The 25,437-nt window shown below is 38.8% G+C and overlaps 1 protein-coding gene and 1 long non-coding RNA gene across 3 annotated transcripts in view; one reads left to right on the top strand and one right to left on the bottom strand.

Annotated features, from left to right (window-relative positions):
• The window catches only part of LOC309627407, a 1,022,019-nt gene extending 1,015,813 nt beyond the window's left edge, over nt 1-6,206 (top strand). Inside the window, exon 2 of the long non-coding RNA XR_014243730.1 lies at nt 2,904-6,206. This is a non-coding gene — a long non-coding RNA (uncharacterized lncRNA). The remainder of the gene's footprint in view (nt 1-2,903) is intronic.
• Nucleotides 1,345-25,421, bottom strand: LOC309627381 (uncharacterized protein; the record flags this gene model as incomplete). 2 transcript variants are annotated; one of them, XM_082389291.1, is made up of 2 exons in its annotated part: nt 1,345-3,468; nt 25,319-25,362. In XM_082389291.1, the coding sequence occupies 2 exons, from the start codon at nt 25,360-25,362 to the stop codon at nt 2,739-2,741; spliced, it is 774 nt and encodes a 257-aa protein (XP_082245417.1). In that variant the 3' UTR covers nt 1,345-2,738. The 2 variants fall into 2 exon arrangements, 1 of the variants encoding a protein (XP_082245417.1); XR_014243714.1 differs by lacking the exon at nt 1,345-3,468 and adding an exon at nt 24,019-24,463 and having other exon boundaries at nt 25,319-25,421.
• Between the last annotated feature and the right edge of the window lie 16 nt (nt 25,422-25,437).

The raw sequence follows: 25,437 nt of genomic DNA, 5'->3' as shown, positions 1-25,437 counted from the left end.
CCTAGATAGGTTTATTCCTAGGTATTTTATTCTTTTTTTTGCAATGGTAAATGGGACTGTTTCCTTAATTTCTCTTTCAGATTTTTCATCATTAGCGTATAGGAATGCAAGAGATTTCTGTGCATTAATTTTGTATCCTGCTCCTTTATCAAATTCATTGATTAGCTCTAGTAGTTTTCTGGTAGCATCTTTAGGATTCTCTATGTATAGTATCATGTCATCTGCAAATAGTGACAGTTTTAATTCTTTTCCAGTTTGGATTCCTTTTATTTCTTTTTCGTCTCTGATTGCTGTGGCTAAAACTTCCCAAAATATGTTGAATAATAGTGATGAGGGTGGGCAAACTTGTCTTGTTCCTGATCTTAGAGGAAATAGTTTCAGTTTTTCACCATTGAGAATGATGTTGGCTGTGGGTTTGTCATATATGGCCTTTATTATGTTGAGGTATCTTCCCTCCATGCCTACTTTCTGGAGGGTTTTTATCATAAATGGGTGTTGAATTTTGTCAAAAGCTTTTTCTGCATCTATTGAGATTATCATATGGTTTTTATCCTTCAGTTTGTTAATATGGTGTATCACATTGTTTGATTTGCATATATTGAAGAATCCTTGCATTCCTGGGATAAACCCCACTTGATCATAGTGTATGATCCTTTTAATGTGCTGTTGGATTCTGTTTGCTAGTGTTTTGTTGAGGATATTTGCATCTATGTTTATTAGAGGTATTGGACTCTAGTTTTCTTTTTTTGTGACATCGTTGTCTGGTTTTGGTATCAGGGTGATGGTGGCCTCATAGAATGGGTTTGGGAGTGTTCCTTCCTCTGCAATTTTTTGGAAGAGTTTGAGAAGGATGAGCTCTTTAGGTCTTCTCTAAATGTTTGATATAATTCACCTGTGAAGCCGTCTGGTCCTGACCTTCGGTTTGTTGGAAAATTTTTAAATAGTTTCAATTTTATTACTTGTTATTGGTCTGTTCATATTTTCTATTTCTTCCTGGTTCAGCATTGGAAGGTTATACTTTTTTAACAATTTGTCCATTTCTTCCAGTTTGTTAATTTTATTGGTATAGAGTTGCTTGTAGTTGTCTCTTAGGATGCTTTGTATTTCTGCGGTGTCTGTTGTAACTTCTCCTTTTTTATTTCTAACTTTATTGTTTTAAGTACTTTCCCTCTTTTACTTGATGAGTCTGGCTAACGGTTTATCAATTTTGTTTATCTTCTCAAATAACCAGCTTTTAGTTTTATTGATCTTTGCTCTTGTTTTCTTTGTTTCTATTTCGTTTATTTCTGCTCTGATCTTTATGATTTCTTCCCCTCTACCAACTTTGGGTTTTGTTTGTTCTTCTCTTTCTCTAGTTCCTTGTGTAAGGTTAGATTGTTTATTTGAGATTTTTCTTGTTTCTTGAGGTGGGCTTGTATTGCTATAAACTTCCCTCTTAGAACTGCTTTTGCTGCATCCCATAGGTTTTGGATCATCATGTTTTCATTGAAATTTGTCTCTAGGTATTTTTTGATTTCCTCTTTGATTTCTTCAGTGATCTCTTGGTTATTTAGTAATGTACTGTTTAGCCTCCATGTGTTTGTGTTTTTTAGGTTTTTTTCCCTGTAATTGATTTCTAATCTCATAGCATTGTGGTCAGAAAAGATGTTTGATCTGATTTCAGTTTTCTTAAATTTACTGAGGCTTGATTTGTGACCCAAGATGTGATCAATCCTGGAGAGTGTTCTGTGTGCACTTGAGAAGAAAGTGTAATCTGCTGTTTTTGGATGGAATGTCATGTAAATATCAAATAAATCTATCTGGTGTATGGTGTCATTTAAAGCTTGTGTTTCCTTATTAATTTTCTGTTTGGATGATCTGTCCATTGGTGTAAGTGAGGTGTTAAAGTCCCCCACTATTATTGTGTTACTGTTGTTTTCCTCTTTTATAGCTGTTAGAAGTTACCTTATGTATTCAAGTGCTCCTATGTTGGGTGCATATATATTTAATATTGTTATATCTTCTTCTTGGATTGATCCCTTGATCATTATGTAGTGTCCTTCCTTATCTCTTGTAACATTCTTTATTTTAAAGTCTATTTTATCTGATATGAGTATTGCTACTCCAGCTTTGTTTTGATTTCCATTTGCATGGAAAATGTTTTTCCATCCCCTCACTTTCAGTCTGTATGTGTCCCTAGGTCTGAAGTGGGTCTCTTGTAGACAGCATATATATGGGTCCTGTTTTTGTATCCTTTCAGTGAGCCTGTGTCTTTTGGTTGGATCATTTAATCCATTCACTTTTAAGGTAATTATCGCTGTGTATGTTCCTATTACCATTTTCTTAATTGTTTTGGGTTTGTTTTTGTAGGTCCTTTTCTTCTTTTGTGTTTCCCACTTAGAAAAGTTCCTTTAGCATTTGTTGTAGAGCCGGTTTGGTGACGCTGAATTCTCTTAGCTTTTGCTTGTCTGTAAAGCTTTTGATTTCTCCATCGAATCTGAATGAGATCCTTGCCAGGTAGAGTAATCTTGGTTGTTGGTTCTTCCCTTTCATCACTTTAAATATATCATGCCACTCCCTTCTGGCTTATAGAGTTTCTGCTGAGAAATCAGCTGTTAACCTTATGGCAGTTCCCTTGTATGTTATTTTCGTTTTTCCCTTGTTGCTTTCAGTAATTTTTCTTTGTCTTTAATTTTTGTCAATTCGATTACTATGTGTCTCGGCATGTTTCTCCTTGGGTTTATCCTGCCTGGGACTCTCTACACTTCCTGGACTTGGGTGACTATTTCCATTCCCATGTTAGGGAAGTTTTTGACTATAATCTCTTCAAATATTTTCTCAGGTCCTTTCTCTCTCTCTTCTCCTTCTGGGACCCCTCTAATACAAATGTTGTTGCATTTAATGTTGTCCCAGAGGTCTCTTAGGCTGTCTTCATTTCTTTTCATTCTTTTTTCTTTATTCTGTTCCATGGCAGTGAATTCCACCATTCTGTCTTCCAGGTCATTTATCCCTTCTTCTGCCTCAGTTATTCTGGTATTGATTCCTTCTAGTATAGTTTTCATTTCAGTTCTTGTATTGTTCATCTCTGTTTGTTTGTTCTTTAATTCTTCTAGGTCTTTGTTAAACATTTCTTGCATCTTCTCAATCTTTGCCTCCATTCTTTTTCCGAGGTCCTGTATCATCTTTACTATCATTATTCTGAATTCTTTTTCTGGAAGGTTGCCTATCTCCACTTCATTTAGTTGTTTTTCTGGGGTCTTATCTTGTTCCTTCATCTGGTACATAGCTCTCTGCCTTTTCATCTTGTCTATCTTTCTGTGAATGTGTTTTTTTTCTACAGGCTGCAGGATTGTAGTTCTTCTTGCTTCTGCTGTCTGCCCTCTGGTGTGCCCCAAGCCTTTTGGTGAGAACCTAAATATCTGACATCCACTTAATGCTTCTGGGAAACAAATGGGTGCAGCTGAATTCATGATCTTTAGAATCAATAACCTGTGACAAAGAGTAGAATAAATGAAATCAAAAGACAAAGAATTTCTGGGGAAAATATGGTGTCTAGTACAATTGCTTCACCTTGTGAAAACTGGTTAGTTTATACTTAATATGCAAAGGAATCCTAGAATCAAAAACGAAATATAAATATTAAAAGTAAAAACTGGAGTAAAATATTAACAGGAAATTCAAAGAAGGAAAAATTCAATGATGTCTTGATGAGAAAATATTTTAGTTTTTAAAATGAAATATTATATTCATATAATAGGCTGGCAAAAAATTAAAAATATTAAGACTATACTTAGGAAGTGTGAACTCAGACTTTCATGGAGGAAGTGTGAATTGTGTAAATCTTTCTAAAAGTTAATCTGGAATATCTATTAAAATTCAAACTGTGAATATATTTTAACCACTCTTGTCTTTGGAACCTATCCTGTACAAGTAAAAGCACCAGCTATATGCTGGCATGGAAGTAAGCATTTTTTTCTTTTTTTTTTTTTTTTTTTGGTGATAAAATTTTACCAACATACTAAATTCTTTCTGTATGGAGAATAACTGAATTAAATAATACATCCAGAATATAGAATATTACACAGCTATGTAAAATCATGTTATACTGCTCATATTGACTTGGAGAAAGTTTCATTTGTAGGCAAAGTATTTGGTATAATTTAACTGTTTATTAAAGAACAAAAATAAAAGAGATACATATATGTGTATATATATATATATATATATATATATATATGTATATATACAGACACACACAAGTTGTAGGTTTGTATGAAATTAGAGTAAAATGAGGAAAGCTACGTCACCAGTATGTTAGTATCTGTTACCTCAGGGGATGACACCTTTTGGGAAGGGAATATCATTACTTTTCATATTTGAATATTTGTATTGTTTGACTTGTTACAAGAAGCAGGTATGACATTTCTAATTTTTAAAATTCAATATATAGTTTAAAGACATGGGAGAGAAAAAATAGATGAGGGCAAAGGAAAAGAAACAGCAAGAGAAGATGGTAGAAGAAATATCACAGGTAAGTCTGAAATAGAATAGAAGTAAAATGAGAAAAACTCAGCACTAGATCATGCACTTTGGGTCAGTTAGTACTGTTGGATGAGGAAAGGGAAACACCTAGCAGCCTCACTTCTCCACTGTGGGAACATTTGCTTTAGCAACTGCAGGCACCTGACCATACCTGAAATCTTTCATTTTTACTCTGCTCTTACTTGTCAAATAATACTTCTGCTTTCTGTGGCAAGTGCCATTCTGCGTTTTCACTGCCCTTGAAGAAAGACACTGTGGTGTCAGAGACATCAAATTCCAATCAAGCTTTCTTCTGGAAATGAAACATGAGCATTTGGTTTTAAAATCAGTCAGGAGATTTCCATTGGAGTGGCCCTTCACTGAAGATAATTTGGTAGATGGTCATAAAACTCAATCCCATTGTGTAAGTTCATCCCTAGATGATATTTAATAATCATGAAATATCATTGTCTTTTTTACTTAAAAATGGCAATGGCAGTAAAGGAAAGAAACAAAGAATAGGCTTAGAATGCATTCATGGTCTGTGAAACATCCCTATACCACCAATTTGCTTATTATTTATCGAAGCAACACACGCACACACACACACACACACACACACACATAATGTCCATAAGGAACAAGCTAGAAAATATGCATTTACAAATTTGGAGTATAAACCATATTGTGTCATTATAATGTTAAGGTTTAGAACAAACTTTATCTCTAAAGTGATTTTAGATACTATATGCAAAAAAAGAAGACCTTTTCTTTACCATAAATATAAAAGCCATGTTTTACAAATATTAACATACAGTGCTACTTAATAAATTTGATAAAAGTAATTTTTATTTTCAGCTTTTCCAAGAAAAGTCCCTAGGAGTTTTTCCCTTAATATATTAAAAGAAATTGTTGTTCCTAGAGATCTTTAAAATATACATATTTTGCTGAACTCAAGAGGTCTGATGCAGGCTAGAAAATGCTGAAAAGCAATTCTAGTAAATTGTATTTGTTTATTGTATTATAATTCTTCACATTTTAATTTACATATTTACACAAGAGTCTTTATTACTTAAATTCATTTTTTAAAATGCTCTAAAAAACAAAAACAGCAATGGTAGTGTTTAGTGTCCCTCTAATTCTTTTATATGTGATTTAGTTTCTAAATGCAATCATCATTATATATTTTAAGGCCTATCTTGTGTCTCAGTCTTTCAGTCCTGGCATTCCCTGTTTGTCCTTCTTGGAGTGTTGCAGTTATGCCTAAGGGTTATTTCTGTTCTTAGTGGTATCTCTCAGAAGATGCCCAAAAGCAACATTGACTGTTTCCACTTCATTCCTTATTTAGGATATCATAAATCAAGCTACTTCTATATATAATTTCCTCTAAATACATGCTATTTAATACTTTTGGCATGTCTCCATTTGTGCTTAAATATATTCACAAATAAACTCATATATATATTTATGTATATCTAAGTATAACAAATTTAATAAAAATCTTTATTAAAATATTAACATTTATACAATTAGATGACAAATTACCTATAAACTTCCATGCAAAGAGGTTTCTAAATAAAGACAGCTAGCAAATAATACAATTAAATAGAAAAATACTATCTTCTCAAAGAGTAATCATCATAAATTGAAATACAGTAAGTCCCCTACATGCGAACTTTCAAGTTGCGAACTTTCAAAGATGCGAACATGCATTCACCTGACTAATCATGTAAGTTAGTTCACGTGTCTGGTGTACATTGTCACGTGCGTCCATCCTCTACAAGTTGTTGTGCTTTTGTGTACTTTACTGAACAGTACTGTATAGAGTACAGTAGTACAGTATCTTTATTTCAAACTAGATGTGCAAGAGGACGACTTCATTGAACTTCTTGCTGTGCAACACGAGGTGCTTTCTAATGACGACCTGATGTAATTGGAGGCCCAGAGAAAGGATGAAGAGAGACAAGAGGAGGAAGAAGTAACTGAAGAACTGAAGAGATTCAGGACACAGGAAATGGCAGGGTATTTTCTTTATTTGAGGAGGCACTGTTAGTTTTTGAGGCACAGGACCTGAACTTAGAATGGTACACGAAGGTTGCAGCAGCCATTCAGAATGCAATCCAGTGCTACCATGTCATCTATGACAAGAAAAAAAGAGCTACTACCCAGGCATCACTGGATTGTTTTTTCAAGAGGCTAGATAGAATTGAACCGAGCAAGGAATCCGAACCTGTGCCATCAGTGTCAGGCGTGAGCGAAATTGCAGCTTGCCCTCCATCTCCTATTGCTGACGATCCTTCAGCTTTACCATCTCCCACCTCCTCTCCCTCCTCCAGTCAGTAACTCTTCTTGCCTGTTCACTCGATACCAGGCCCTGTATGCCAGCTGTTGTACTGTACTACTGTGCTTTCCAAGGTATTGTACTGTAATATTAAAAATGTTTTCATTATTTTTTGTTTGTTTTTTATGTATTATTTGTGTGAAAAGTATTATAAACTTATTACAGTACAGTACTATATATCTGATTGTGTTAGTTGGGTACCTAGGCTAACTTTGTTGGACTTAGGAACAAATTGGACTTAAGAACGAGCTCTCGGAATGGACCTCGTTCATATGTAGAGGACTTACTGTATGCCAGAACCTCCCTGTCTTATAACTTCTAGTTCATGATTCGTCCTTTTATTTACCACATTATCCTGTGTATTTATTCTTCTGTTGGTGTATATTGTTAATATCACTGGTTCATATTTACAATTGAATGTTTGAATGCTTGCTTAGTTTTCTGTCTCCATTTATTTGTGATAACAGTTGTGCTGTTTACTTTAATGAAAGAATGATAATAATAACATGTATTCATCACTATCTCTGGGCCAGCACAATTCTAAGCACTTTATATAGATTTTACTTTTTGTTTTTCCCATAGGTAGTTTCTACTTGTATTATTTCCATTTTATAGAAAAGAAATCTGAGTCACAGAGAGTTTGTACAACTTGGCCAAAGTCACAGAGTTAAGCATCAGAAGACTCTAATTCCAAAGCTTCAATGCTTAGTTAATAAATAACATCTGCTCTTTAGACTAGATGTTTGAAATGCACAGACTTGAAAATCATGTATATTAGATATCTATTTCTGCATAGCACAATACCCAAAAAGCTAGTGGCTTAAATCAACAAAACATATTATCTCACAGTTTCTCTGAGTCAGGAAATTGGGAGTGGCTTAGCGGGTGCTTCTGGTTCAGGATCTATCACAACAGTGCTTGGTGTCTGCTTGGTCTGTGGTCTCAACTGAAAGTCTGACTGGGGAGAATCCTCTTCTAAGCTCACTCACATGGCAGTTGGCAGGTCTCAGAAGATCCAAGCACATCCGGGTGACTATTGGCAGGCTTAAGGTTCTTGCTGAATGTTGGCCAGAGATAATAGTTCCTGTCACTTTGGGCCTCGCTGTGGAGTTACTCCTAACTGACAGCAGGTTTCCTCAGAGACAACGAAGGAGAGAACAAGAGACAGTCCAGGTGCAAGCCACAGTCTCTCTTTAACCTAATGTTGGAAATGACGCTTTTACTTTCACTATAATCTCTTTATTAGAAGTGAGTCACTGAATCCAGCCCACCAAAGAGGAGGAGATTACATGTATACCAAGGAGCAAGGATAATTGGGTGCCATCTTAGAGGCAGTCTACCAATCATGAGACCTCTCTTTTAATTTAGAATCTGCTACAAAATAGTGACGACTTAAGCAAGTCACAGTCACTAATTTTCTCATCAAGCACATGATGATAATAACCAGTCTGGCCAAAGTCTTGGGGCTATTCAAGGAATAAAAGAAAAATCATAGATATGAAAAGTTAAGAGCTTGATATAAATATGACTTTACTATATTATTATTTTTCAAAGGCAAGGGATTATGACTAACTCATTTTGATTAGATCATATCTCTTCTCCATTTAGTTCCTCATTATACTGAATATCAGTGCTAAATTTCACTTTCATCTTATATCCAAAGATAAGCAAGTAATCAGAAAACGTGTGAAATGGCCAAAGAAATGCAAACTAATATTTGTGAAGCATAACTCTTATGTTGATCTCTGTGCTGGGCACTTTATATACATGATCTCATTTAAATCCTCACAATTACTTTCTTAGAGAGTAGCCCCTCTATTCCTTCTGCAGGATTCTGACCCTTACAGAAGGAGTACAGATAATGATCAGACAGAGTAGCTCTATTTTTCCTCTCTCTTGTCCTCCAAGGCAAGTCCATGCCAGTATCTTTCATTTTGCCCCATTCAGAGAGTTTCAGAGATATAGAAATAACCTTATTAATCTTGTTCATTTTTTTTTTTACCTCCAGGCAATACCACAGCCTCCAAAAATCCCATAAATATCCATCTATCATTTTCTATAAAATCTCCAGAAAAAGAAACCTCCTTGTTTAAGATGTCACATCATATTGGTTCAGTGCCTGCAGTACAGTGGCTCAGGCTTCCTTATATGTTGCTCCACATACATATATGTCCTCAGGTTAGATCACAATGCTTCAAAAATAGAGATAACACCTTTCATAAAGCATAAAGTAATGAATCTCTCCCTCATCCTCTCCCTTTCAGATATGCACACATACGTGCACACAATATGCATAATATGTACACCCATATGCGTACACACACTTAAATCAATTATTGGATGATTGGCCTCAATATAGTCTGTTTGGAAACTACATGTATCAGCTAAATCCAATGATTATGATATAATTTGACATTTATAAGGGACACCTTTTTATTATAATTGCATTCAGAGCTACTTTTACACACCACAAAAGACTCAAAATAAGAAATTCAACTTACTGTTTGAATAAGTGTAATATTGTCCACATCTATCACATATTTAATCCACATAAAAAGGCTCTGAATGACCATTTCTAATAATGAGCAGCACCTTCAAAGAATGAATGGAATAGTCACAAAAATGCCTCAAGTACCTGGAAGAGGAAATCCAAGAATGTTCAGAGCACTTGCAGTATCATGGAAGTAATTGTACAACTTTTCAAAGTGACAAATTTGAAGGTACTTGAACTTATTAGATGCTAGACTCTGATTTGCTAGCTTTCAGAAATGCCTTTAATAATTTTATATTACATCATAGTTAGCCCTACCCTAGAGGAGTGTTGTTCTCCATGAGAAGTCAAGGCATAAATACATTCATACTAAGCAAATTAAATGTGTGATTTATGTGTGATTATATTCCATGCTGGTTAAGATTAAATTAATGAAATTACTTGGGTCACATCATATACTTCTGCATCTCCCATAGTCCCTTGCTAATGTTTAGGTACAAAGTAGGTAAATAACATGAGTTTAAATTAAATTTTATGTGTGAAACTGACTACTGATGAGCAACTCTGGCATTTTCAAATGATACATCCCAAACTTTGCCATAACAATCAATTAATTCCAAGATAAAAATCACTCCCAAATAAGCTATATATTTTAATGCTTCCTTTGAACAATTGCTGAGTTTAGAAGAGCATGAGGCAATGTAATGGAAACAAATTACTGGGTAGATAATTCAAAAAAACCACAATTCTGGCCACAGAATTTCATTTAATGGGCTGAGTGGCTTTGGTATACTTGTTTTGCTTTCATATGATTGAGTTTTCCTATTTGAAATTGGGAAACCTAAAATCATAGAATGTAAGTTCTGTAAGTCACTTTAGAGATATCTAGTTAAAAATCCCACATTTTACAGATCGAGACTACATCCATCAAAATTTGCCCCTGAAACACACACTCCCTAAATATCAGGAACATAAAACAGCAAGGGTTTATGTCTCACTCTTACAAAGACTACTCAAGGTTTGTGTCACTAACCTGGGCATCTGTATTAAATAATTTAATAAAGCTCCAATTAATTAGGTACTACTAAAACCCCTAACTCCCATGACCAGTTACTGAATTGAACATTTATTATGGTGGACCTTACCAAGGATGACCAGGGAATGTTTGTGTACTCTGCATGTTGGCTAAACACTCCAGGCTGCTTTAATCTCACAATGCATATATATTAACCTGTTGTGGTGGTTAATTTTATGTGTCAATTTGATTGGGCCACACAATGCTCAGATATTTGGTCAAACATACTGGGTGTGTCCATGAGGATGTTTCTGGATGAGATTAACATTTGAATCAGTAGACTGAGTGAATCATTGCCCTCCTTAATGTGGGTGGCCCTCATCTAAACAGTTGAAGACCTGAATAGAACAAAAAGACTGAGTAACAGGGATCTTCTCCTGTCTTACCACTTGATCTGGGACATTGAATTTTTCTCAGTCTTTGGACTCGGACTGAAATGTTGGCGCCTCTTGAGGCTTGAGCCTGCCAAACGCAGATCTTGGGACTTCTCAGCTTCCAAAATCACTTGAGCCAATTCTTGATAATCTCTCTAGCTCTTTCTCTCTCTTTCACAAATATGTGAGATGTATGTGTATATATATATACACATATATCCTATATCTCATAGTTTCTGGTTTTCTGGAGGCTAACATAATGCAAATTTTGGTACCAAGAGAGGTTCTAGAGAAACAGAATTTTAAGGATGAGTCTTCTGAATTGGTTCTGAGGTTTCTGGAGTTGGCTTTCTAATCTGTTTAAATGTAAAGATGCTAATGAATATATTTGCAATAGTAGAGAGAGTACTGATAGTCCATGGTGTGATTTGGCTCTAGAGATATGCAAAATAGCACCACTGGGTACTCCTAATTAACCACTTAGAAGAAGCAAGGATCTTGGTGACTCTATATTTGTTACCTTTCCTAAGATATATAATGAGATTGGCTAGTTACTCCTATTGTAGCTGGATAAAGTGGGGAAAATAAGGATGAACTCAGAGATTCAAATTGCCATTCAAGTGCCATATACATGACCTGAAAGTTTCTGTATGTGACCTCAAGCAGATTCTTATCTCCTGTAGTTATAGTGCTGAGATTGCTGAAAATTAAACACAAAATATTTCCTGTAGCTGGCTGGATTACAATTCAAGTTGAATTTCCAGCTTTTCACAGTGTCTACTGTTGAAATGAAGGCATCAACTGGGAAGAAATGATATGTTATGACGTGAGCTGCCCATCATGAGCTGGGTCTCATAAAGTTGGATATGCACAGCAATATCCATTATCGAATGGAAGTGATATGTATATATATGATTGAACCCAAGCAGACCCAGAAGGCACAAGAAAGTTACATGAAGAAGTGGTCCAAATGATCATGGTCCCCACTCCTGCTACACTACCTTCTCTCTCTGTCTGCATCTCTGACCTCATAGAGAGCTTCCTACAATCAGTTGACAGAGGAAGAGAACACAAGGATCTTGTTTACAAATGATTCTGCACAATATGCAGGCATCACCTGAAAGTGGATGGTTGCAGCTCTATCGCCTCTTATGGGACATCCCTGAACGACAGTAGTGAAGGGAAACCTTACTAGTGATCAGAATTTCAAGCAGTACAGATGTTGTTCACTTGGCATAGAAGGAGAAATGGCCAGAAGTATGGTTATAATGATTCATGGGCTATGGCCATTGGGTTGGCTGGATGGTCACAGATCTGAAAGGAATATGACTTGAAAATTGGTGATAAAAAAATGTGGGAAAGAGGTATGTGGATAGGCCTCTCTGAAAAGGCAAAAAATATGAAGGTCTGTGTGTCCTATGTGAATGTTCACCAAAGGGTGACCTCAGCAGAGGACGATTTTAATAATCAAGTTGATAAGATGACCTGTTCTGAGATACCAGTCAGCATCTTTCCCCAGCCACCCCTGTTATTGCTCAATGGGCTCAAAAACAAAGTAGCCATGGTGGGAGGGATGAAATTTATGCATGGGTTCAGCAACATGGACTCCTACTCACCAAGGCCAGCCTAGCTCTAGTCATGGCTGAATGCCCAATCTGCCATCAGCCAAGTCCAACACCATTCCTGAAGATGATCAACAAGCCACCTCGTGGCAGGTTGATTACATCGGACTACTTCCATCATAGAAGGGACAGTCTCTTGTTCTTACCTTAATAGAAACTCACTCTGGATGGAAATTTGCCTTTCCTGAATGTAGTACTTCTGCCAAAACTACCATCCATCAATTTACACGATGCCTTATCCACCATCCTGTTATTGTACTCAGCATTGCTTCTGATCAAGGCACTCACTTCACAGCAAAAGTGTAGCAATGGCGTCATGCTCATGGAATTCACTGTTCTTATCATGCTCCCTTTAGGAAAGGCAGTCTCATGTGTGCAGTCTCTCCACCCCCACTTGGCCATATAAGAATGGGCCTTGGGCCTGGACCACTTCCTCACCAAGAGATAAAGAGCCCACACGGCCTGTCGCAGGCTTATCAACTTGTGTGGGAATATCTTTCTCTGTTTCTGTCTCAATAAGCGTTGCTTTGTTCTGTTTAGGCATGTACATCAATGGCTCTCAGGCAGAACCCTACCTTTTAGTATTTCAGACTTCATGGAAGAGGGGTCCAAGTCCTTCTACTGTAGCATGAGAGGTATACATCTAGGCAAGTGGCCCTTCCTCAGCTGCTAGTAGAATGGGGTTGAGTGGATGAGACGGAACTTGCTAATCATAAGGGACCAATGTACACTACTGAAGCTGATCTTTCTCTGTCTCTTCACTATGTGAGTAAAACCCCTGTCCCATCCAGGGCTTGACTGTATTGTGTTTTCCGTAGCAATTTTGATATCAAAATGCAGTGGGCAGAAGTGTTTGGACTTCTAATCCTGGTGGCCAGCGGTGTGATGATCTTTGTCATTTCCCCACATACTTTGAGTCCTCCCTTGGCATTGGTTAAGTGTGCAAGGTGTTTTGCTGTACATTTCCCACCATCCTGAAGTGGCTGGCTTGATAAAACTGTGAAATGGCCTTTTGAAAACTCATTTACAGTGCCAGTTAGGTGGCAGTATCTTGAAGGGCTGGGGAAACGTTCGTTAGAAGGCAGTATATGCTCTGAATAAATGTTGAATACACGGTGCTGTTTCCCTGATAGCCAGGATTCACAGGAATCAAGACATCAGGAATCAAGTAGCACCATTATTACCCCTAGTGATCCATAAAAAAATGTTTGTTTCTTGTTCCCACAAACATTATTCTGGGTTTTGTCTGTGAGGATGACTTTGGTTGGGTTTAACAGTTTAGTCAGTAGACTGAGTAAAGCAGATTTCCCTCCTTAATGTGGGTGGTCCTCATTCAATCAGTTGACGGTGCAAATAGAACAAAAAGACTGAGTATGAGGAAACTTCTCCTGACTGCTTGAGTTGTGACATTGTTTTTTTTCTAGGCTTGGGACTCAGACTGAAACATCAGCTCTTCTTGGGTTGAGTGTGCTATTTTTAGACTAGAATTTATGCCATGGGCTCTTCTGGTGTCCTCTCTCTCTCTCCCTCCCATATTATATATGCTCTCTTTCTCTGGAGAACGCTAATATAATGTTAAGGAAGAAAAGATGGAGCATTGCGTGCTGGCTCTTAAATGCCTCCACCAGGAAAAGACCCATTATCATTTCTGTTTATATGTCCTTGACCAATGCAATTCCCATGGCCACCCTGACTTCTAGATATATAGAAGTATAGTCCTTCCTATGCTTGAATGTAGTCAGGAATGCACTTTGGTGAATAACGAAAAATGACTAGCACGGTAATTTAGTCCACTTATGAAGACACTCCTAGCTTGTAGTAAAGTTCTTGTCATATTACTTGTCTATCCTTCAGGCATGTAATGAAGGTCAAGGCCATAATAGAAGATGGAGGATGAAAATAAGTACTAAAAGCAGAAACTACATACAAATTTGAGGGGGTTATGAATATTAATCCATTGGACTATTTATTAATTTAATGTGTGTAAAGAGCCTAGAATTGTCCTTGGTATACCATAAGTGCTCAATTAATATTACCAATTGCTCTGATCATTGTTACAAAATGGTGCTCAACAGACAAAAATTAGATTATCAATAACTGTCTTAAAGAGGGCCTCTTTCTGAAAATATCAAGATAATGATAATTGCTACCATACTGTGGCTTAACACACTATAACAATATTTCGTGGCATGGATCATAAAGGTAACGAAAACATTACAGTGAAGCAGAAATGAAATATCAATGCATGGGATTTTTCCATAAATATTGACTGTGTGTCATCTTTGGAAATAAAGCTCCTTGGACTGAATATTTCCATCAAAACATTCTGAATTAAATGAAGGGCCCTTGAAAGTTAGGAACAAATGGCATACTTGCTTTGATCTGTCATAAGGGAGATAGGTGCATTTGAATACAGCCCTATTCTATGTTTCAGTCCAGAGAACTATGAGCAGACTGTCAGTTAAAATCAGTTACACTGAAGACAGATTTTTACAAGAGGGAACCACATAAGATTAATTAAATGAAGTATATAAACAAGAAAGGTGTTTGGTGAGTCTACTTATGGGTAAAACTTTATAAATTAATTAGATCAGTTCTCCATCATAATATAAGGTATTATTTATAATATATCAGAGCAAGAGTTTTCAAATATGAATGAACTAAATTGGATCCACCCAGCCTCAGTCACTTAATACCTGTGATATCTTTTCATTACTTAACCTCCTTAACCTCTTTAAGTTTCAGTGTCCTCATCTTACTATGGATAAAATAATCCCCATAATCTAATAACTTCATAGGGTTATTAGGAAATTTAACCTCCTTAAGTCTCAGTATCCTCTTCAGTGCTACATAAAAAATAATCTCTGTAATGTAATAACTTTATAGGTATATTATATTAAACAATAATCTTCATAGGTTAAACGATAACCTTATGAAATGTGTTGAGAATGGTGTCTGGCACACAGATGAGCCACAGTATGATAACAATTATCATTATTAAATCTGGTGCTGACATTCAGCATCTGTTAAATTTGCAAACAGAATTCTTATGTTCCAGCCATCTATTGCTAGGTAATGAACACCCTGAAACACAGTGGCTTAAAATAATAAACTTTTGTTAATATGTCACCCAACTTTTGTGGGTCAAAATTTGTGCAAGGCTCAGGTGGGTGATTCATTGGCTCCATATGGTGCCGACTGTGGTGTCAACCACTCAGTGGTATTCACTTGTCAGATGGACTGATCTAAAGGGTTCCAGATGGCTTGACTGGTATGTCTGGTGCCTTGGAGGGGTGACTGAAAGTCAAGGTCCAGCTGAGACCGTCACCTATAGTGCCCACATGCCATGAGGCCTCTCCAGCATGGTGGTCACAGGGTAATTAGACTTCTTAAGTGGTAGTTTACAGCTTCCATGAGAGTGCTCCAAGGGACAGGAACTGACACAGTGTTACTTCCACTGTGTACTGTTGGTAAAACCAGTCACATAATCTGCCCACATTCAAGGAGAGGGAACAGAGAATCGACCTCTCAGTAAGAGGAATGACCATAATTACAAGGTACACTATGAATTCTTTGTGTTATAATGAAAGTGTATTGTTATGCATATGGATTATGTAATGTGACATTGGGTATACTTGAGTTAGAGCTTTATGGATATGGAGCTTTACACATGGCGCTTAGCAACATATGTTCCATCTGTGCACTTACATATTGCAGTAGCTCCTTTCTCACATGGAACGTGAAATACTGTATTTTTCAGTATTGTCGTTATACTCATGAAATTGATATTCCAAAAAACAGTCAGAAAACTTTTTCTGTTAATGGTCAGATAGTAAATAATTTAGGCCTTCCCGGCCACATGCTGTGTTCCTGTCCTATATTCTTTTTCTTTTGTTTTTAACAACCCTTTGAAGGTGTAAAAAAAAAAAAAAAAAAAAATCATAACACAGGGGGCCATACAAAAACAAGCCAAGAGCCAGATTTGGCCTACAGACTATAGCTTGCTGACCCCTGAACAAATGAAGAGCTATGCAAGTGTAAATGGCTCCAATTCTAAACTATGAAAATGCATACAAAACAGAAATGAAGATCCTGAAAAATCTAGGATACTCAACGCTAAGTTCTCAGAAGAGCATTAGGAAAAATAAAGGAAAAATAACTTTTATTAAGAATTTAATTTGTTCTGGGCAGTATTAGGTTCTCTTATGAAATTATCATATTTACTACCCACAGCAACCGAAAAGGTGATTTGCTATTCCCATTATATAGACAGAATTAAAATATGAGCTATTTAAAGGCAAGTATTGGATTTTACTTATGTTCAAAATCTGGCACAGGGGCTGATATAAAAAAGAATTTAAATACATGTTGGATTAATTGAATTAAATGATGAAATATCAGGGTTCAGGGAGACTCATCAAAAATCACAGAGGTCCAAAGTGGAGGTCTTGGAATTCAAAACCAGTTTCTTTATTTCCAAATACTTTGCCCAATTCTTTCTCACCATGCTACCACTTTAACAACTTCCAGCACCAACAATCTGGTCCAAAAATAATTTCTTATAGCAATATGATTACTGTCCTTAGGAAAATACCATTAAGCAGTATTTATCTATAAATTAGATTATTTAAAGTCAGCATTTGTTTATTTTGCAGAATTGAATTTATGATTTGGGGGAATCTTTGATGTCCATGTTTTACTCATTTAAACCACTCTCTATCTATGCTCTTAATTATTACAAGCAAGGACAGAATCAGGTTTTGCAAACTTTACATAATTTGGGTGGCCTTCCTTAAGAAAAAGTATATAGAATAAGATACAAAAATAGTTACAAAATAAATACGTATTTAAAAATCATAAATTATAAGAAATTCCACATTTTATAGATCTGACGAATAAAAAAAGTATCACAATGTCTCCCCCAAGCCCATAACTTATTAACTAATTAATGGACTGATAACATATGTCTATAATACTACTTTTTTGAACTTTGGTATGATCAAAACTTCTGAAAAAATGATATATACATCCAATCTGAAATTAAGGCATACAGAAGAGCGATTGAAATAGATTTTTAAGTGTTACTGCCCTGTATTAAATTTGATAATTGAATAAATAAAACATACTTTGACATATTGATGAATAGTTTACAGTAAGAGTTTGTCACTGAAACATTTGTTTCTTTAGGGTATCTTTATTGCATTGGTGGATACAGGGTGTGCCATTTCATGTTCAAGTGCCAGACTTTGTCAGGAAAAGATGTTTCAGATGTGCTAACTCCAATACACTGGGATGCAAAAGTCACCCAACTACACACACACTGACTCTGCAGTATTGCTGTATATTTGTTCCCTCAAACACAGGGACTCTGATAAATTCTGTAGTAGTACAATTTCTGCTTAGAAATTGCACACACACACAGGCACTCAAAAGAATAGTGTATATCTTCTGCCTTATTGAGTAATTCCTACAAGAGAGAATTTTTGTTTTAATTAGATGTCAATGAGAAGCACATTCTCCATTTGGAATTTTATGCCTAATAATTAGAAGAACTTTCTACAGACTTTTTTCTGTCTCCACACACTTAAGCCCTGATTCCACTTCACCACCCATATATTTCCAGGAACCCACAGTAGGGGATATTCCATTACTTTAGAATCTCTGGCACTGAACCTTTGTGCCACCACACAGTGCAAGCTGGTGCAGTGGATGTCAAATTCTTGGAAGCAAATCTGTACCACGGTTGTTAGAAATGACTATGAATGAAAGAGACTGTAAATCCATAAAAATACATTCTTAACACACCCAAGTTAAATGTATCCCCATCTCAACTTTCCCTTAACTAGATCTCCAAAATGCCTGGGGCTCTCTAACACCATTTAAACAAGAAGTGCGACAGAGGAAATTGAACAGGAAGGAAGCAGTGTTATTAACCTATTGTGCTTAAAATTCTTACTCTTGCAAATTTCAAAAACATGTGACTGTGTAAACATATTATTGCATCCCCCCTCACCCCAAGGTCTTGGAAGATGTTGGTGCAAGTGAGAGACCCTGAAAGCTTGAGATTCATTAGCATCACATTAAGTCTGCCCAGGGGAGTAATTCAGAAACTGAGGAACACTGACAGGGATGCCTAAAGAGTAACTTTTGGTAGTTGAAGGCAATATTGGTTTATAGACCTTTGCAAAATACGATTTTATCGGGCAAAATAAAACAGAAACTGGGACGTTACCTTAGTTTCAGTGATACCTTTTTAAGTTTCCCGTATTTTTCTTTCACCCTCTCTCCTATGTTTTAAATAAATCTGTTTTACAAGAAAGATAGAAGCAAAGCTTCCCACTTGTTAGATGAAAAAGGAAGTTTTATATCAGATGTCATTGAAAAGACAAGGATAGGTACTATTTCTTTCCTCCAAACAGTCAGATATGATCAGGCTAACATCTGGAGAGAGAAACAAGGAAACACTCAAAACCAGAAAGATCTAGTAAACATCTCAGTGCTGAATTCAGATATATACTGTTGATGATATATACTGTTACTAATCACAGCTGTTTGTTTAATAATGCACCAAAACACTTAATATTTTATTCATAAGTCAGCCAAATCAAAAGCTTCTAATTACATCCATATAGTGTTCTTTTTTTTTTTTTTTTAATCTAGTCATTTGGAGACAAAACTGAAAATCAGCTACACAGCCAAAACAAGAAATAAAAAGAATAACCGTAAGTACAAAGAATCAATATTATCTTTCCAACTCACTGTGCATCAACAATACTTTATCAAAGTCCTGTTCAAACTGTTAAAACACTACACCAGTTATGAGAGGAAAAGAGAGTAAAATATGTTTGCTAATGTTGAAAATCACCAGGTACAAATTTATATAGCTTTATGTAAATAGCAAAAACTTGCCTTGCATTGGAACTTGCATCTCCACCTGTGACTAAATAGAACAACTGCTGATTTATAGGGATTATAGTTGAAACCCATATTGTCTATTTGGTAGGCCTTTTAATCCAGCTTTACTTATGGAATTCATCAAATAAGTGCTGAAACAGGGATTTAGAACATACTACTGCTTTCCAAAATCAATGTGGGTCTGAAATGTATTGATGGTTTCCAGGTATTGGTCCTAGGTCAGCTTAATAATCTGTGTGACTGACAGAGTTGAACAATGATTTCATTTTAGCCATCCATGTTCCTTTTGGAAGTGAACTTCCACTTCCACTCAGGGTTGCCCAGACCTAGTCAATGGCCTCATCTAGCCACAAGGGGGCCAAAAGAGTAATCCTATCCTAGGTCCAGAAGTCAGAAATATTTGGGGAAAGGGCCCAGGGATTACCATATAAAGATCAGCATCTATCATTGGAAAATTAATTGCTGCTAAAGTGGTCAGTCAAATTTACTATATTAACCACCCTAGAAACATTCTACATTTTGTATTTTCTAAATACAGTGGGTTAAACTTGACTGAGTGAAGTTTTGTACCACCTGGTACTGGTAATTAACATAAGAAGTGATCTAGTTAGCATAGGTCAACATAGGGGCTAAAACTTATAAAGCTAATTCATAATTTTCAACCATTCTTAGTACAAGCAAGGTCATTTATTTGAGTATTATATTCATATAAGCCATTATAATGAGATTTTTTTCCCTGAAACCCTTAGTATATTATCTAGCTTAGAGGTCATTATTCACAGCAGCATTTGACATATCCTGCCATGGTAGTAAAGAAATGCCAAATGTCTCAAGTCCCTGCAAAGGGCATTGGAATGTTCAATTTTTACCATAAATAGTGACAGGGAACAGCTTCAGATGGCCACGAATAATAGGATATACTGTTTTGAACTATCAAGGGTCTTTTTCCCAAAAATTCACCCAGATTTTGCTAAATACTCTTTTCCTCCTAAGTTTAGATTTTTGCAAATGTATAAAAATTAGTGTAAAGTTGGAAAAAATCCACAAATTATCTTGTAAATAAAAGACAATGTGTTTGTCAGTTATAGTAACTGGCTATATATATAAATATACATATATCACATAAATTGTAAATCTATGCTATATTGCATATATTTTGGCATTTAAAACTCTAGAAATCAAAAAAAATCTCTCAATCTGTGCTAAACTTAAAGCGAAAATTATTTCTACCAGGTGTCACTTTAAAACCAAAAACATTCCATTTAAATCAATAAATCACACAGCCTATAAATTAATATTTAGATAAACTCAAAATTATTTTCATGAATTTCTTTCTCTTCAACCAGAGTTTTTATACTAGCCTTATGGAAATGTTTAATAGTCATCCAAATAGGCAGTATGAATCAACTTAGTTTAGTTCTTAGCTTGTGTTCTTGTATTGATATATTGCAATATATGGCTTTGCATTACATGATTTCATGGTTTAAACAGTACAACTTGTTTTATTTCTTGGCCGGAGACCAATTAAATAACCACTGATGCAAGCAGTTATTACCTGCTTAAAAGGAAATCTGTGGTTTCCTTATTTAAACTGCTGAGTTTTAATGTCCATCAAAAAGTCTGTTACTGCAATGAATAATTTAGCCATTTCAGTCTACTACACCTTTTAATACAAGCGTGTATTTAAGACTGCAAAGTATGCCTATAGCTTCTCACAGTCCCAAGAATCAGAATCATACTTGCTATAAGACAATGGTTATATTTACTGTTTGAAATTTTATAGGTTTAAGGGACGTCATTTTTGATAATTATTTAGAGAAAGAAGACTAAAGTATCAAATTTAACAGAAGTAGTTGGAGAAATGATTGATCGTAAAGAGTTCAAAAACTTGTTTACACCTATGTAAGTGGATACAGACGACCCTTTTGAAAAAGATGAAAGGTCAGTGAATTTGAGGATGTAGGGGTGTCATTTCCTCAGTTTGTCCCTTGGTGGCGTTCTTGAGTCACTTTCTCCCTTCCCGTCAAACTGCTTTACATTTCTTTCCAGAACTGGCTATCCTGTTTACTGTATTTAACCTTTTTCTTGTATTATCGTAAATACAGCGTCTATAATAAATGAAAGCCCCCCCAGAGATTATATCTCCGACACCTACTTCTTTGTAATTCATTCTAACCTGTAAACTTTTGTTGTCGTTGTTATTCCGCTTCCTGTCTTTTCTTGAGGCTTAAACTACATCACGGATCCTGAATGCTATTTTTCAGCTCAGTCACTGAAATGTTTTAACTGCAAAGTAGTTTCAAGTAAGCAAGCTTAGTCGGTAAATTTAAAAACTAAAACCAAAAACTACCGGATATTGTAAGTTAGGCTAAAATATTTGGCAAGGAAAAGAAATCGTTGGCCGAGCTTTTATAAAATGTCTATTAGAATGGGATGGTATTTCTATAATCAATTTTCTTTTTTAACCTAGGTTTCAAAGGGACATTTCTTTTTATTGTCCTAAAAAAAAAAGGAAAAAAGAAACAAAAACAAACATCCCCAACGTTTCAAAGTCTCTCAAACATTTTGGTTCATACGAGAGATGACGTCCTATCTGAGGAACTCAGGTTTTAGGACACTGATCTCGTTTCCTCTCTTCAATGCTGGCCGCAAAAGCAGCAGTAGCAGCAGCGGGCTCTTTAATTTATTGCAGCCGGTTACACTTTCGATCCCATTTCCTTCTGAACCCTTTCCTCTCAGGTTGAGAAGATAAATGCAGCCTCGGGTCTGAAAAGCCGGGAGGGGTTTGTGGGCGGGAGAGAAGCCGGATATCATATTCCCTTGGTGAGGTCTTGTACCGCGGGGGGTGGGGGGGGGATTTAGTCCCCCGGTTGCGTTTAATGAAATTGCTGAGCACTTGAGACACTGGCTCTAAGACTGCGGAAATGGGGCGGGGGTGGGGAAGACGGCATCTCGCCTCCATTCATCCTCCGCTCCGGCTGGAGGCTGGAGTTGGAGTGTCAGTCCCTAGACAGGGGGCGGAAGAGAACTGGGAGCTCCGGCGTCGGCAAGGCACCCCGAGGGCTCCCCTCACCTCGCCCACAACCCTACCCACCCCCCCAACTCCGTTCCCTTTCCCAAGAACCAAACGGCTAGGCAAATCTGCCAACACTCTTGGCTGCTCCTGCGTAAAGGTCGGAGCCGGGGACCGTGGGGGGAGGGAGGAAGTCCAGAAGGCTTCAAGGCCTCAGCAGTCTGGCTGCGCAATTCTCCATGCAGCACACGTCGGACCCATTTCCCATGCTGGTTTGGCTTGGCGGCGGAGTTGGTAGGGATGAGAGTAGGGGGGGGCGGACTGGAGACTACCTCCCGCTTGCAATGAGGAAACCACTCCGCTGTGAAGGACGAGCTCTCCCCCCGCCCCCCACCTCCGGTCAACTGGGAAGGAAATTTCAGCGCGCTGGGGCGAAGTCGCTCACTGTTTAGCACTTCGCTGGTGCGCGCCTGAAGACTGCGCGCCGCAGCGGTGGGCGAATGTGTGGAGATGCGCAGGGGCTTGTTCAAGTTTATGGACTGGCGAGGCAAGAGGGAGTACACAACGTCTCTGCCCATGCGGCTGCCTGAAGTTTGCAAAATCTTAGTAAAGGCGGCGAGGGGGGTGAGTGCACTGCACCATATTGCCGCGTAGTGGAACGCGCGGGCGCAAGGCCGCGGAGTGGACTGGCTTCAGTGTTTGGCCTTGGACCCTGGAAAAATGGAGCCGGATGTCGCAGGGAGGCAGGCGTTTTGATAAACCAGAGTTTGCCAAATATAAGGGGAATTTGGCGTTACTGACACTTAGCCGGCTGCTGGGGCGCTGCGGCGCCCGCCCCCGCCCCCCGACTTCAGACTGCGGCGGTACGCACTGAGTCTGCGCGCCGGGCTGTTCTCGCTGATGTTGCAGATAACAGAGCGGAGAGGCTCTGGTGGCGGCGAGAGGGTAGGAAGTGGGGGATAGGGGATGGGGAAGTGGGGAGGGAAGGCCGCCTTCCCAGCCTGGCCTCGGAGGAGAAGCCGCTACCCCCAGAGTGCTGCTGTTTTAGCAGACTGGAAAATACCCTCCCGCTCCCTGGCACATACCACACACGCTTCTTTCCTCCGCACCTCTACGGTCCCCCATGGGGAATGCTTGGAAATCTCTGCCGCCCCTCCCCCATTCCTGCTGCCTGCACCCGCCTAAACAACCGCGCGCTACAACTGCTTGTAGACTTTATTGGTGTTTGTCTTCTTTAAATCATTCTGCCGCCTCACATAGGTCTCGTAAAAGCAGAGTACCCACTCTGGACGGCTTTCTTTCTCTTTGCTTCTTTTCGCTTTAAATTTTCCTTTAAGAGGAGGCCCTTCAATGCCTATAAATTGAGCAGACCAGCTGAGGACCAACCAAAACCTAGCAGTAGCCCCTTTTCTTTTTTGAGGTGGAAAGAATTCTCTCCAATTATCTCCTGCCCACCTCAAACCGCCCCCCCCCCAATCCTGGCTGGGCCCCCTTATTTAACAGCCGCTGAAATAAATGAAGAGTAACTGGCTACACTTTAGAAAACACGACCAGAATTGAGATCCGATGAGGCGGGCTGCGGTGGCCGTGACTGAAAACTGGGGAAGCCTTGCGTGGGGGAATACCATGTACGATCAAGTGGCACAAAGTCAAAAGAAGGAGAGAAAAGAAACTAGGGACACTTAGGTACACAAAGTTGCCATTAAAGTTTATTTCCCTTTTATCCAGATAGGTGACGCTACACTTTGCCAGTTACTAAAGGCTGCAGTTTTCTGCTCAGAAAATAATATCGAGGCTTCCAACATGTGTTTATTACCCAGGCGCGCGCACACACACGGTCTACCCCCGTAAGCAAGCGCGACGACAGGGATGCCAAGCATTTAAACAAAGACAGCCGCGCCCCCCCCCCCAACCCCAGCCCTCCTAACTCTGCGCTCCCAAAAAAGGATCCCTCTACCACTCTCTCTGGAGTTCGCTGTTCTCTCTTAACCACTGCAGCCCATCATGGTTTCTCAGAACACCAGCGTGGCTCCTTGGGTGCACGCGGGGTCCCCGAAGCCACAGCTGACCAAGCCTTAACCAAGACGCTAATTCGCGAACCAGAGACACTTCGGGGAGGTGGGGAACATCGTCTGAGAAGGGGGAGAAGGAGAAACGTTTGCTGACACACGCCCGGCGCTCTTACACACACACACTCAGCATTAGTCAGAGCGAGGAGGAAATTTACCAGCCCCAGGGAGGGAAAGCAAGTTCCCCCCAGAACGCAGCGGCTGCACTCGCCGGGGAGGGAGAGTGGCAAGCTTTGGCTTATGGGGGACTTGATGGGGTTGTGCATACTTGGAGTGGCCCCCGGAGCTGAAGCTGGGCTTTCCGGAGCGGGGCGGCTGGCTACTGCTCCCTCCTGTCTCCCTCCCCCCCGTACTCCTCCCTCCTTCTCTGCAAGTGTGTAGTTTCCGCGGCTCCGCTGCCACTGCCGCCGCCGCCGCCGCCGCCGAAGCAGCAGCAGCAGCAGCGTCAGGGACATACTTGAGCCGCGAGCGAGGCAGTGAGCTCCCAGCAGCAACCACCACTTTGGGCAAACTTGCGGGTTTCCGGCTCGCGGCTAGCGAGCGGGAGCTTCCCGCTTGCCATTCAGTGTCTTTGAGCCGTGGCAGCCAAAGGGGCGGCGGGAGCGCCCGCACCACTCTCCAGACCAAAGGGGACGAGACAACTGCGGAATTCACCGGCCGTGCCAGGGCACTTCCGAGGCAACAACCGACTGGCACTTTTTGTCCCCTTGGCAAACTGGATTTTTTCTTTCTTTCTTTTTTTTTTTTAAAGCTACTTGGCAGCTGCCTCTGACTCCACCTCCCCCACCCCCCATGCCTTTTGCTTTTCTTCGGAAATCCGGACAGAATTGGGCATCTTTGTTAATTGCCGTTGGGAGAGCCTGGCTGGGGTCTTTCGCCAGGCCATCCTCGCCTGCGCAGCGAGCCTGGTTTGCTCACCTTTGAACTGCGTAGGGATCAAGTTCAGCTTGAGTTGCCTGCATTGGGACTGGGAGAAAGGAGAAGGGAGCGTGCAGGAGAGAAGAGTAGGAGAAGGGGAAAGGGGAAGGGAGAGGAGG

This window comes from Balaenoptera borealis (assembly GCF_965194805.1).
Source record: "Balaenoptera borealis genome assembly, chromosome: 4".
In the NCBI taxonomy this organism is placed as follows: Eukaryota; Metazoa; Chordata; class Mammalia; order Artiodactyla; family Balaenopteridae; genus Balaenoptera; species Balaenoptera borealis.
The sequence above is the reverse complement of the archived record's forward strand: the minus strand, read 5'-3'. Positions and strand labels throughout refer to the sequence as shown.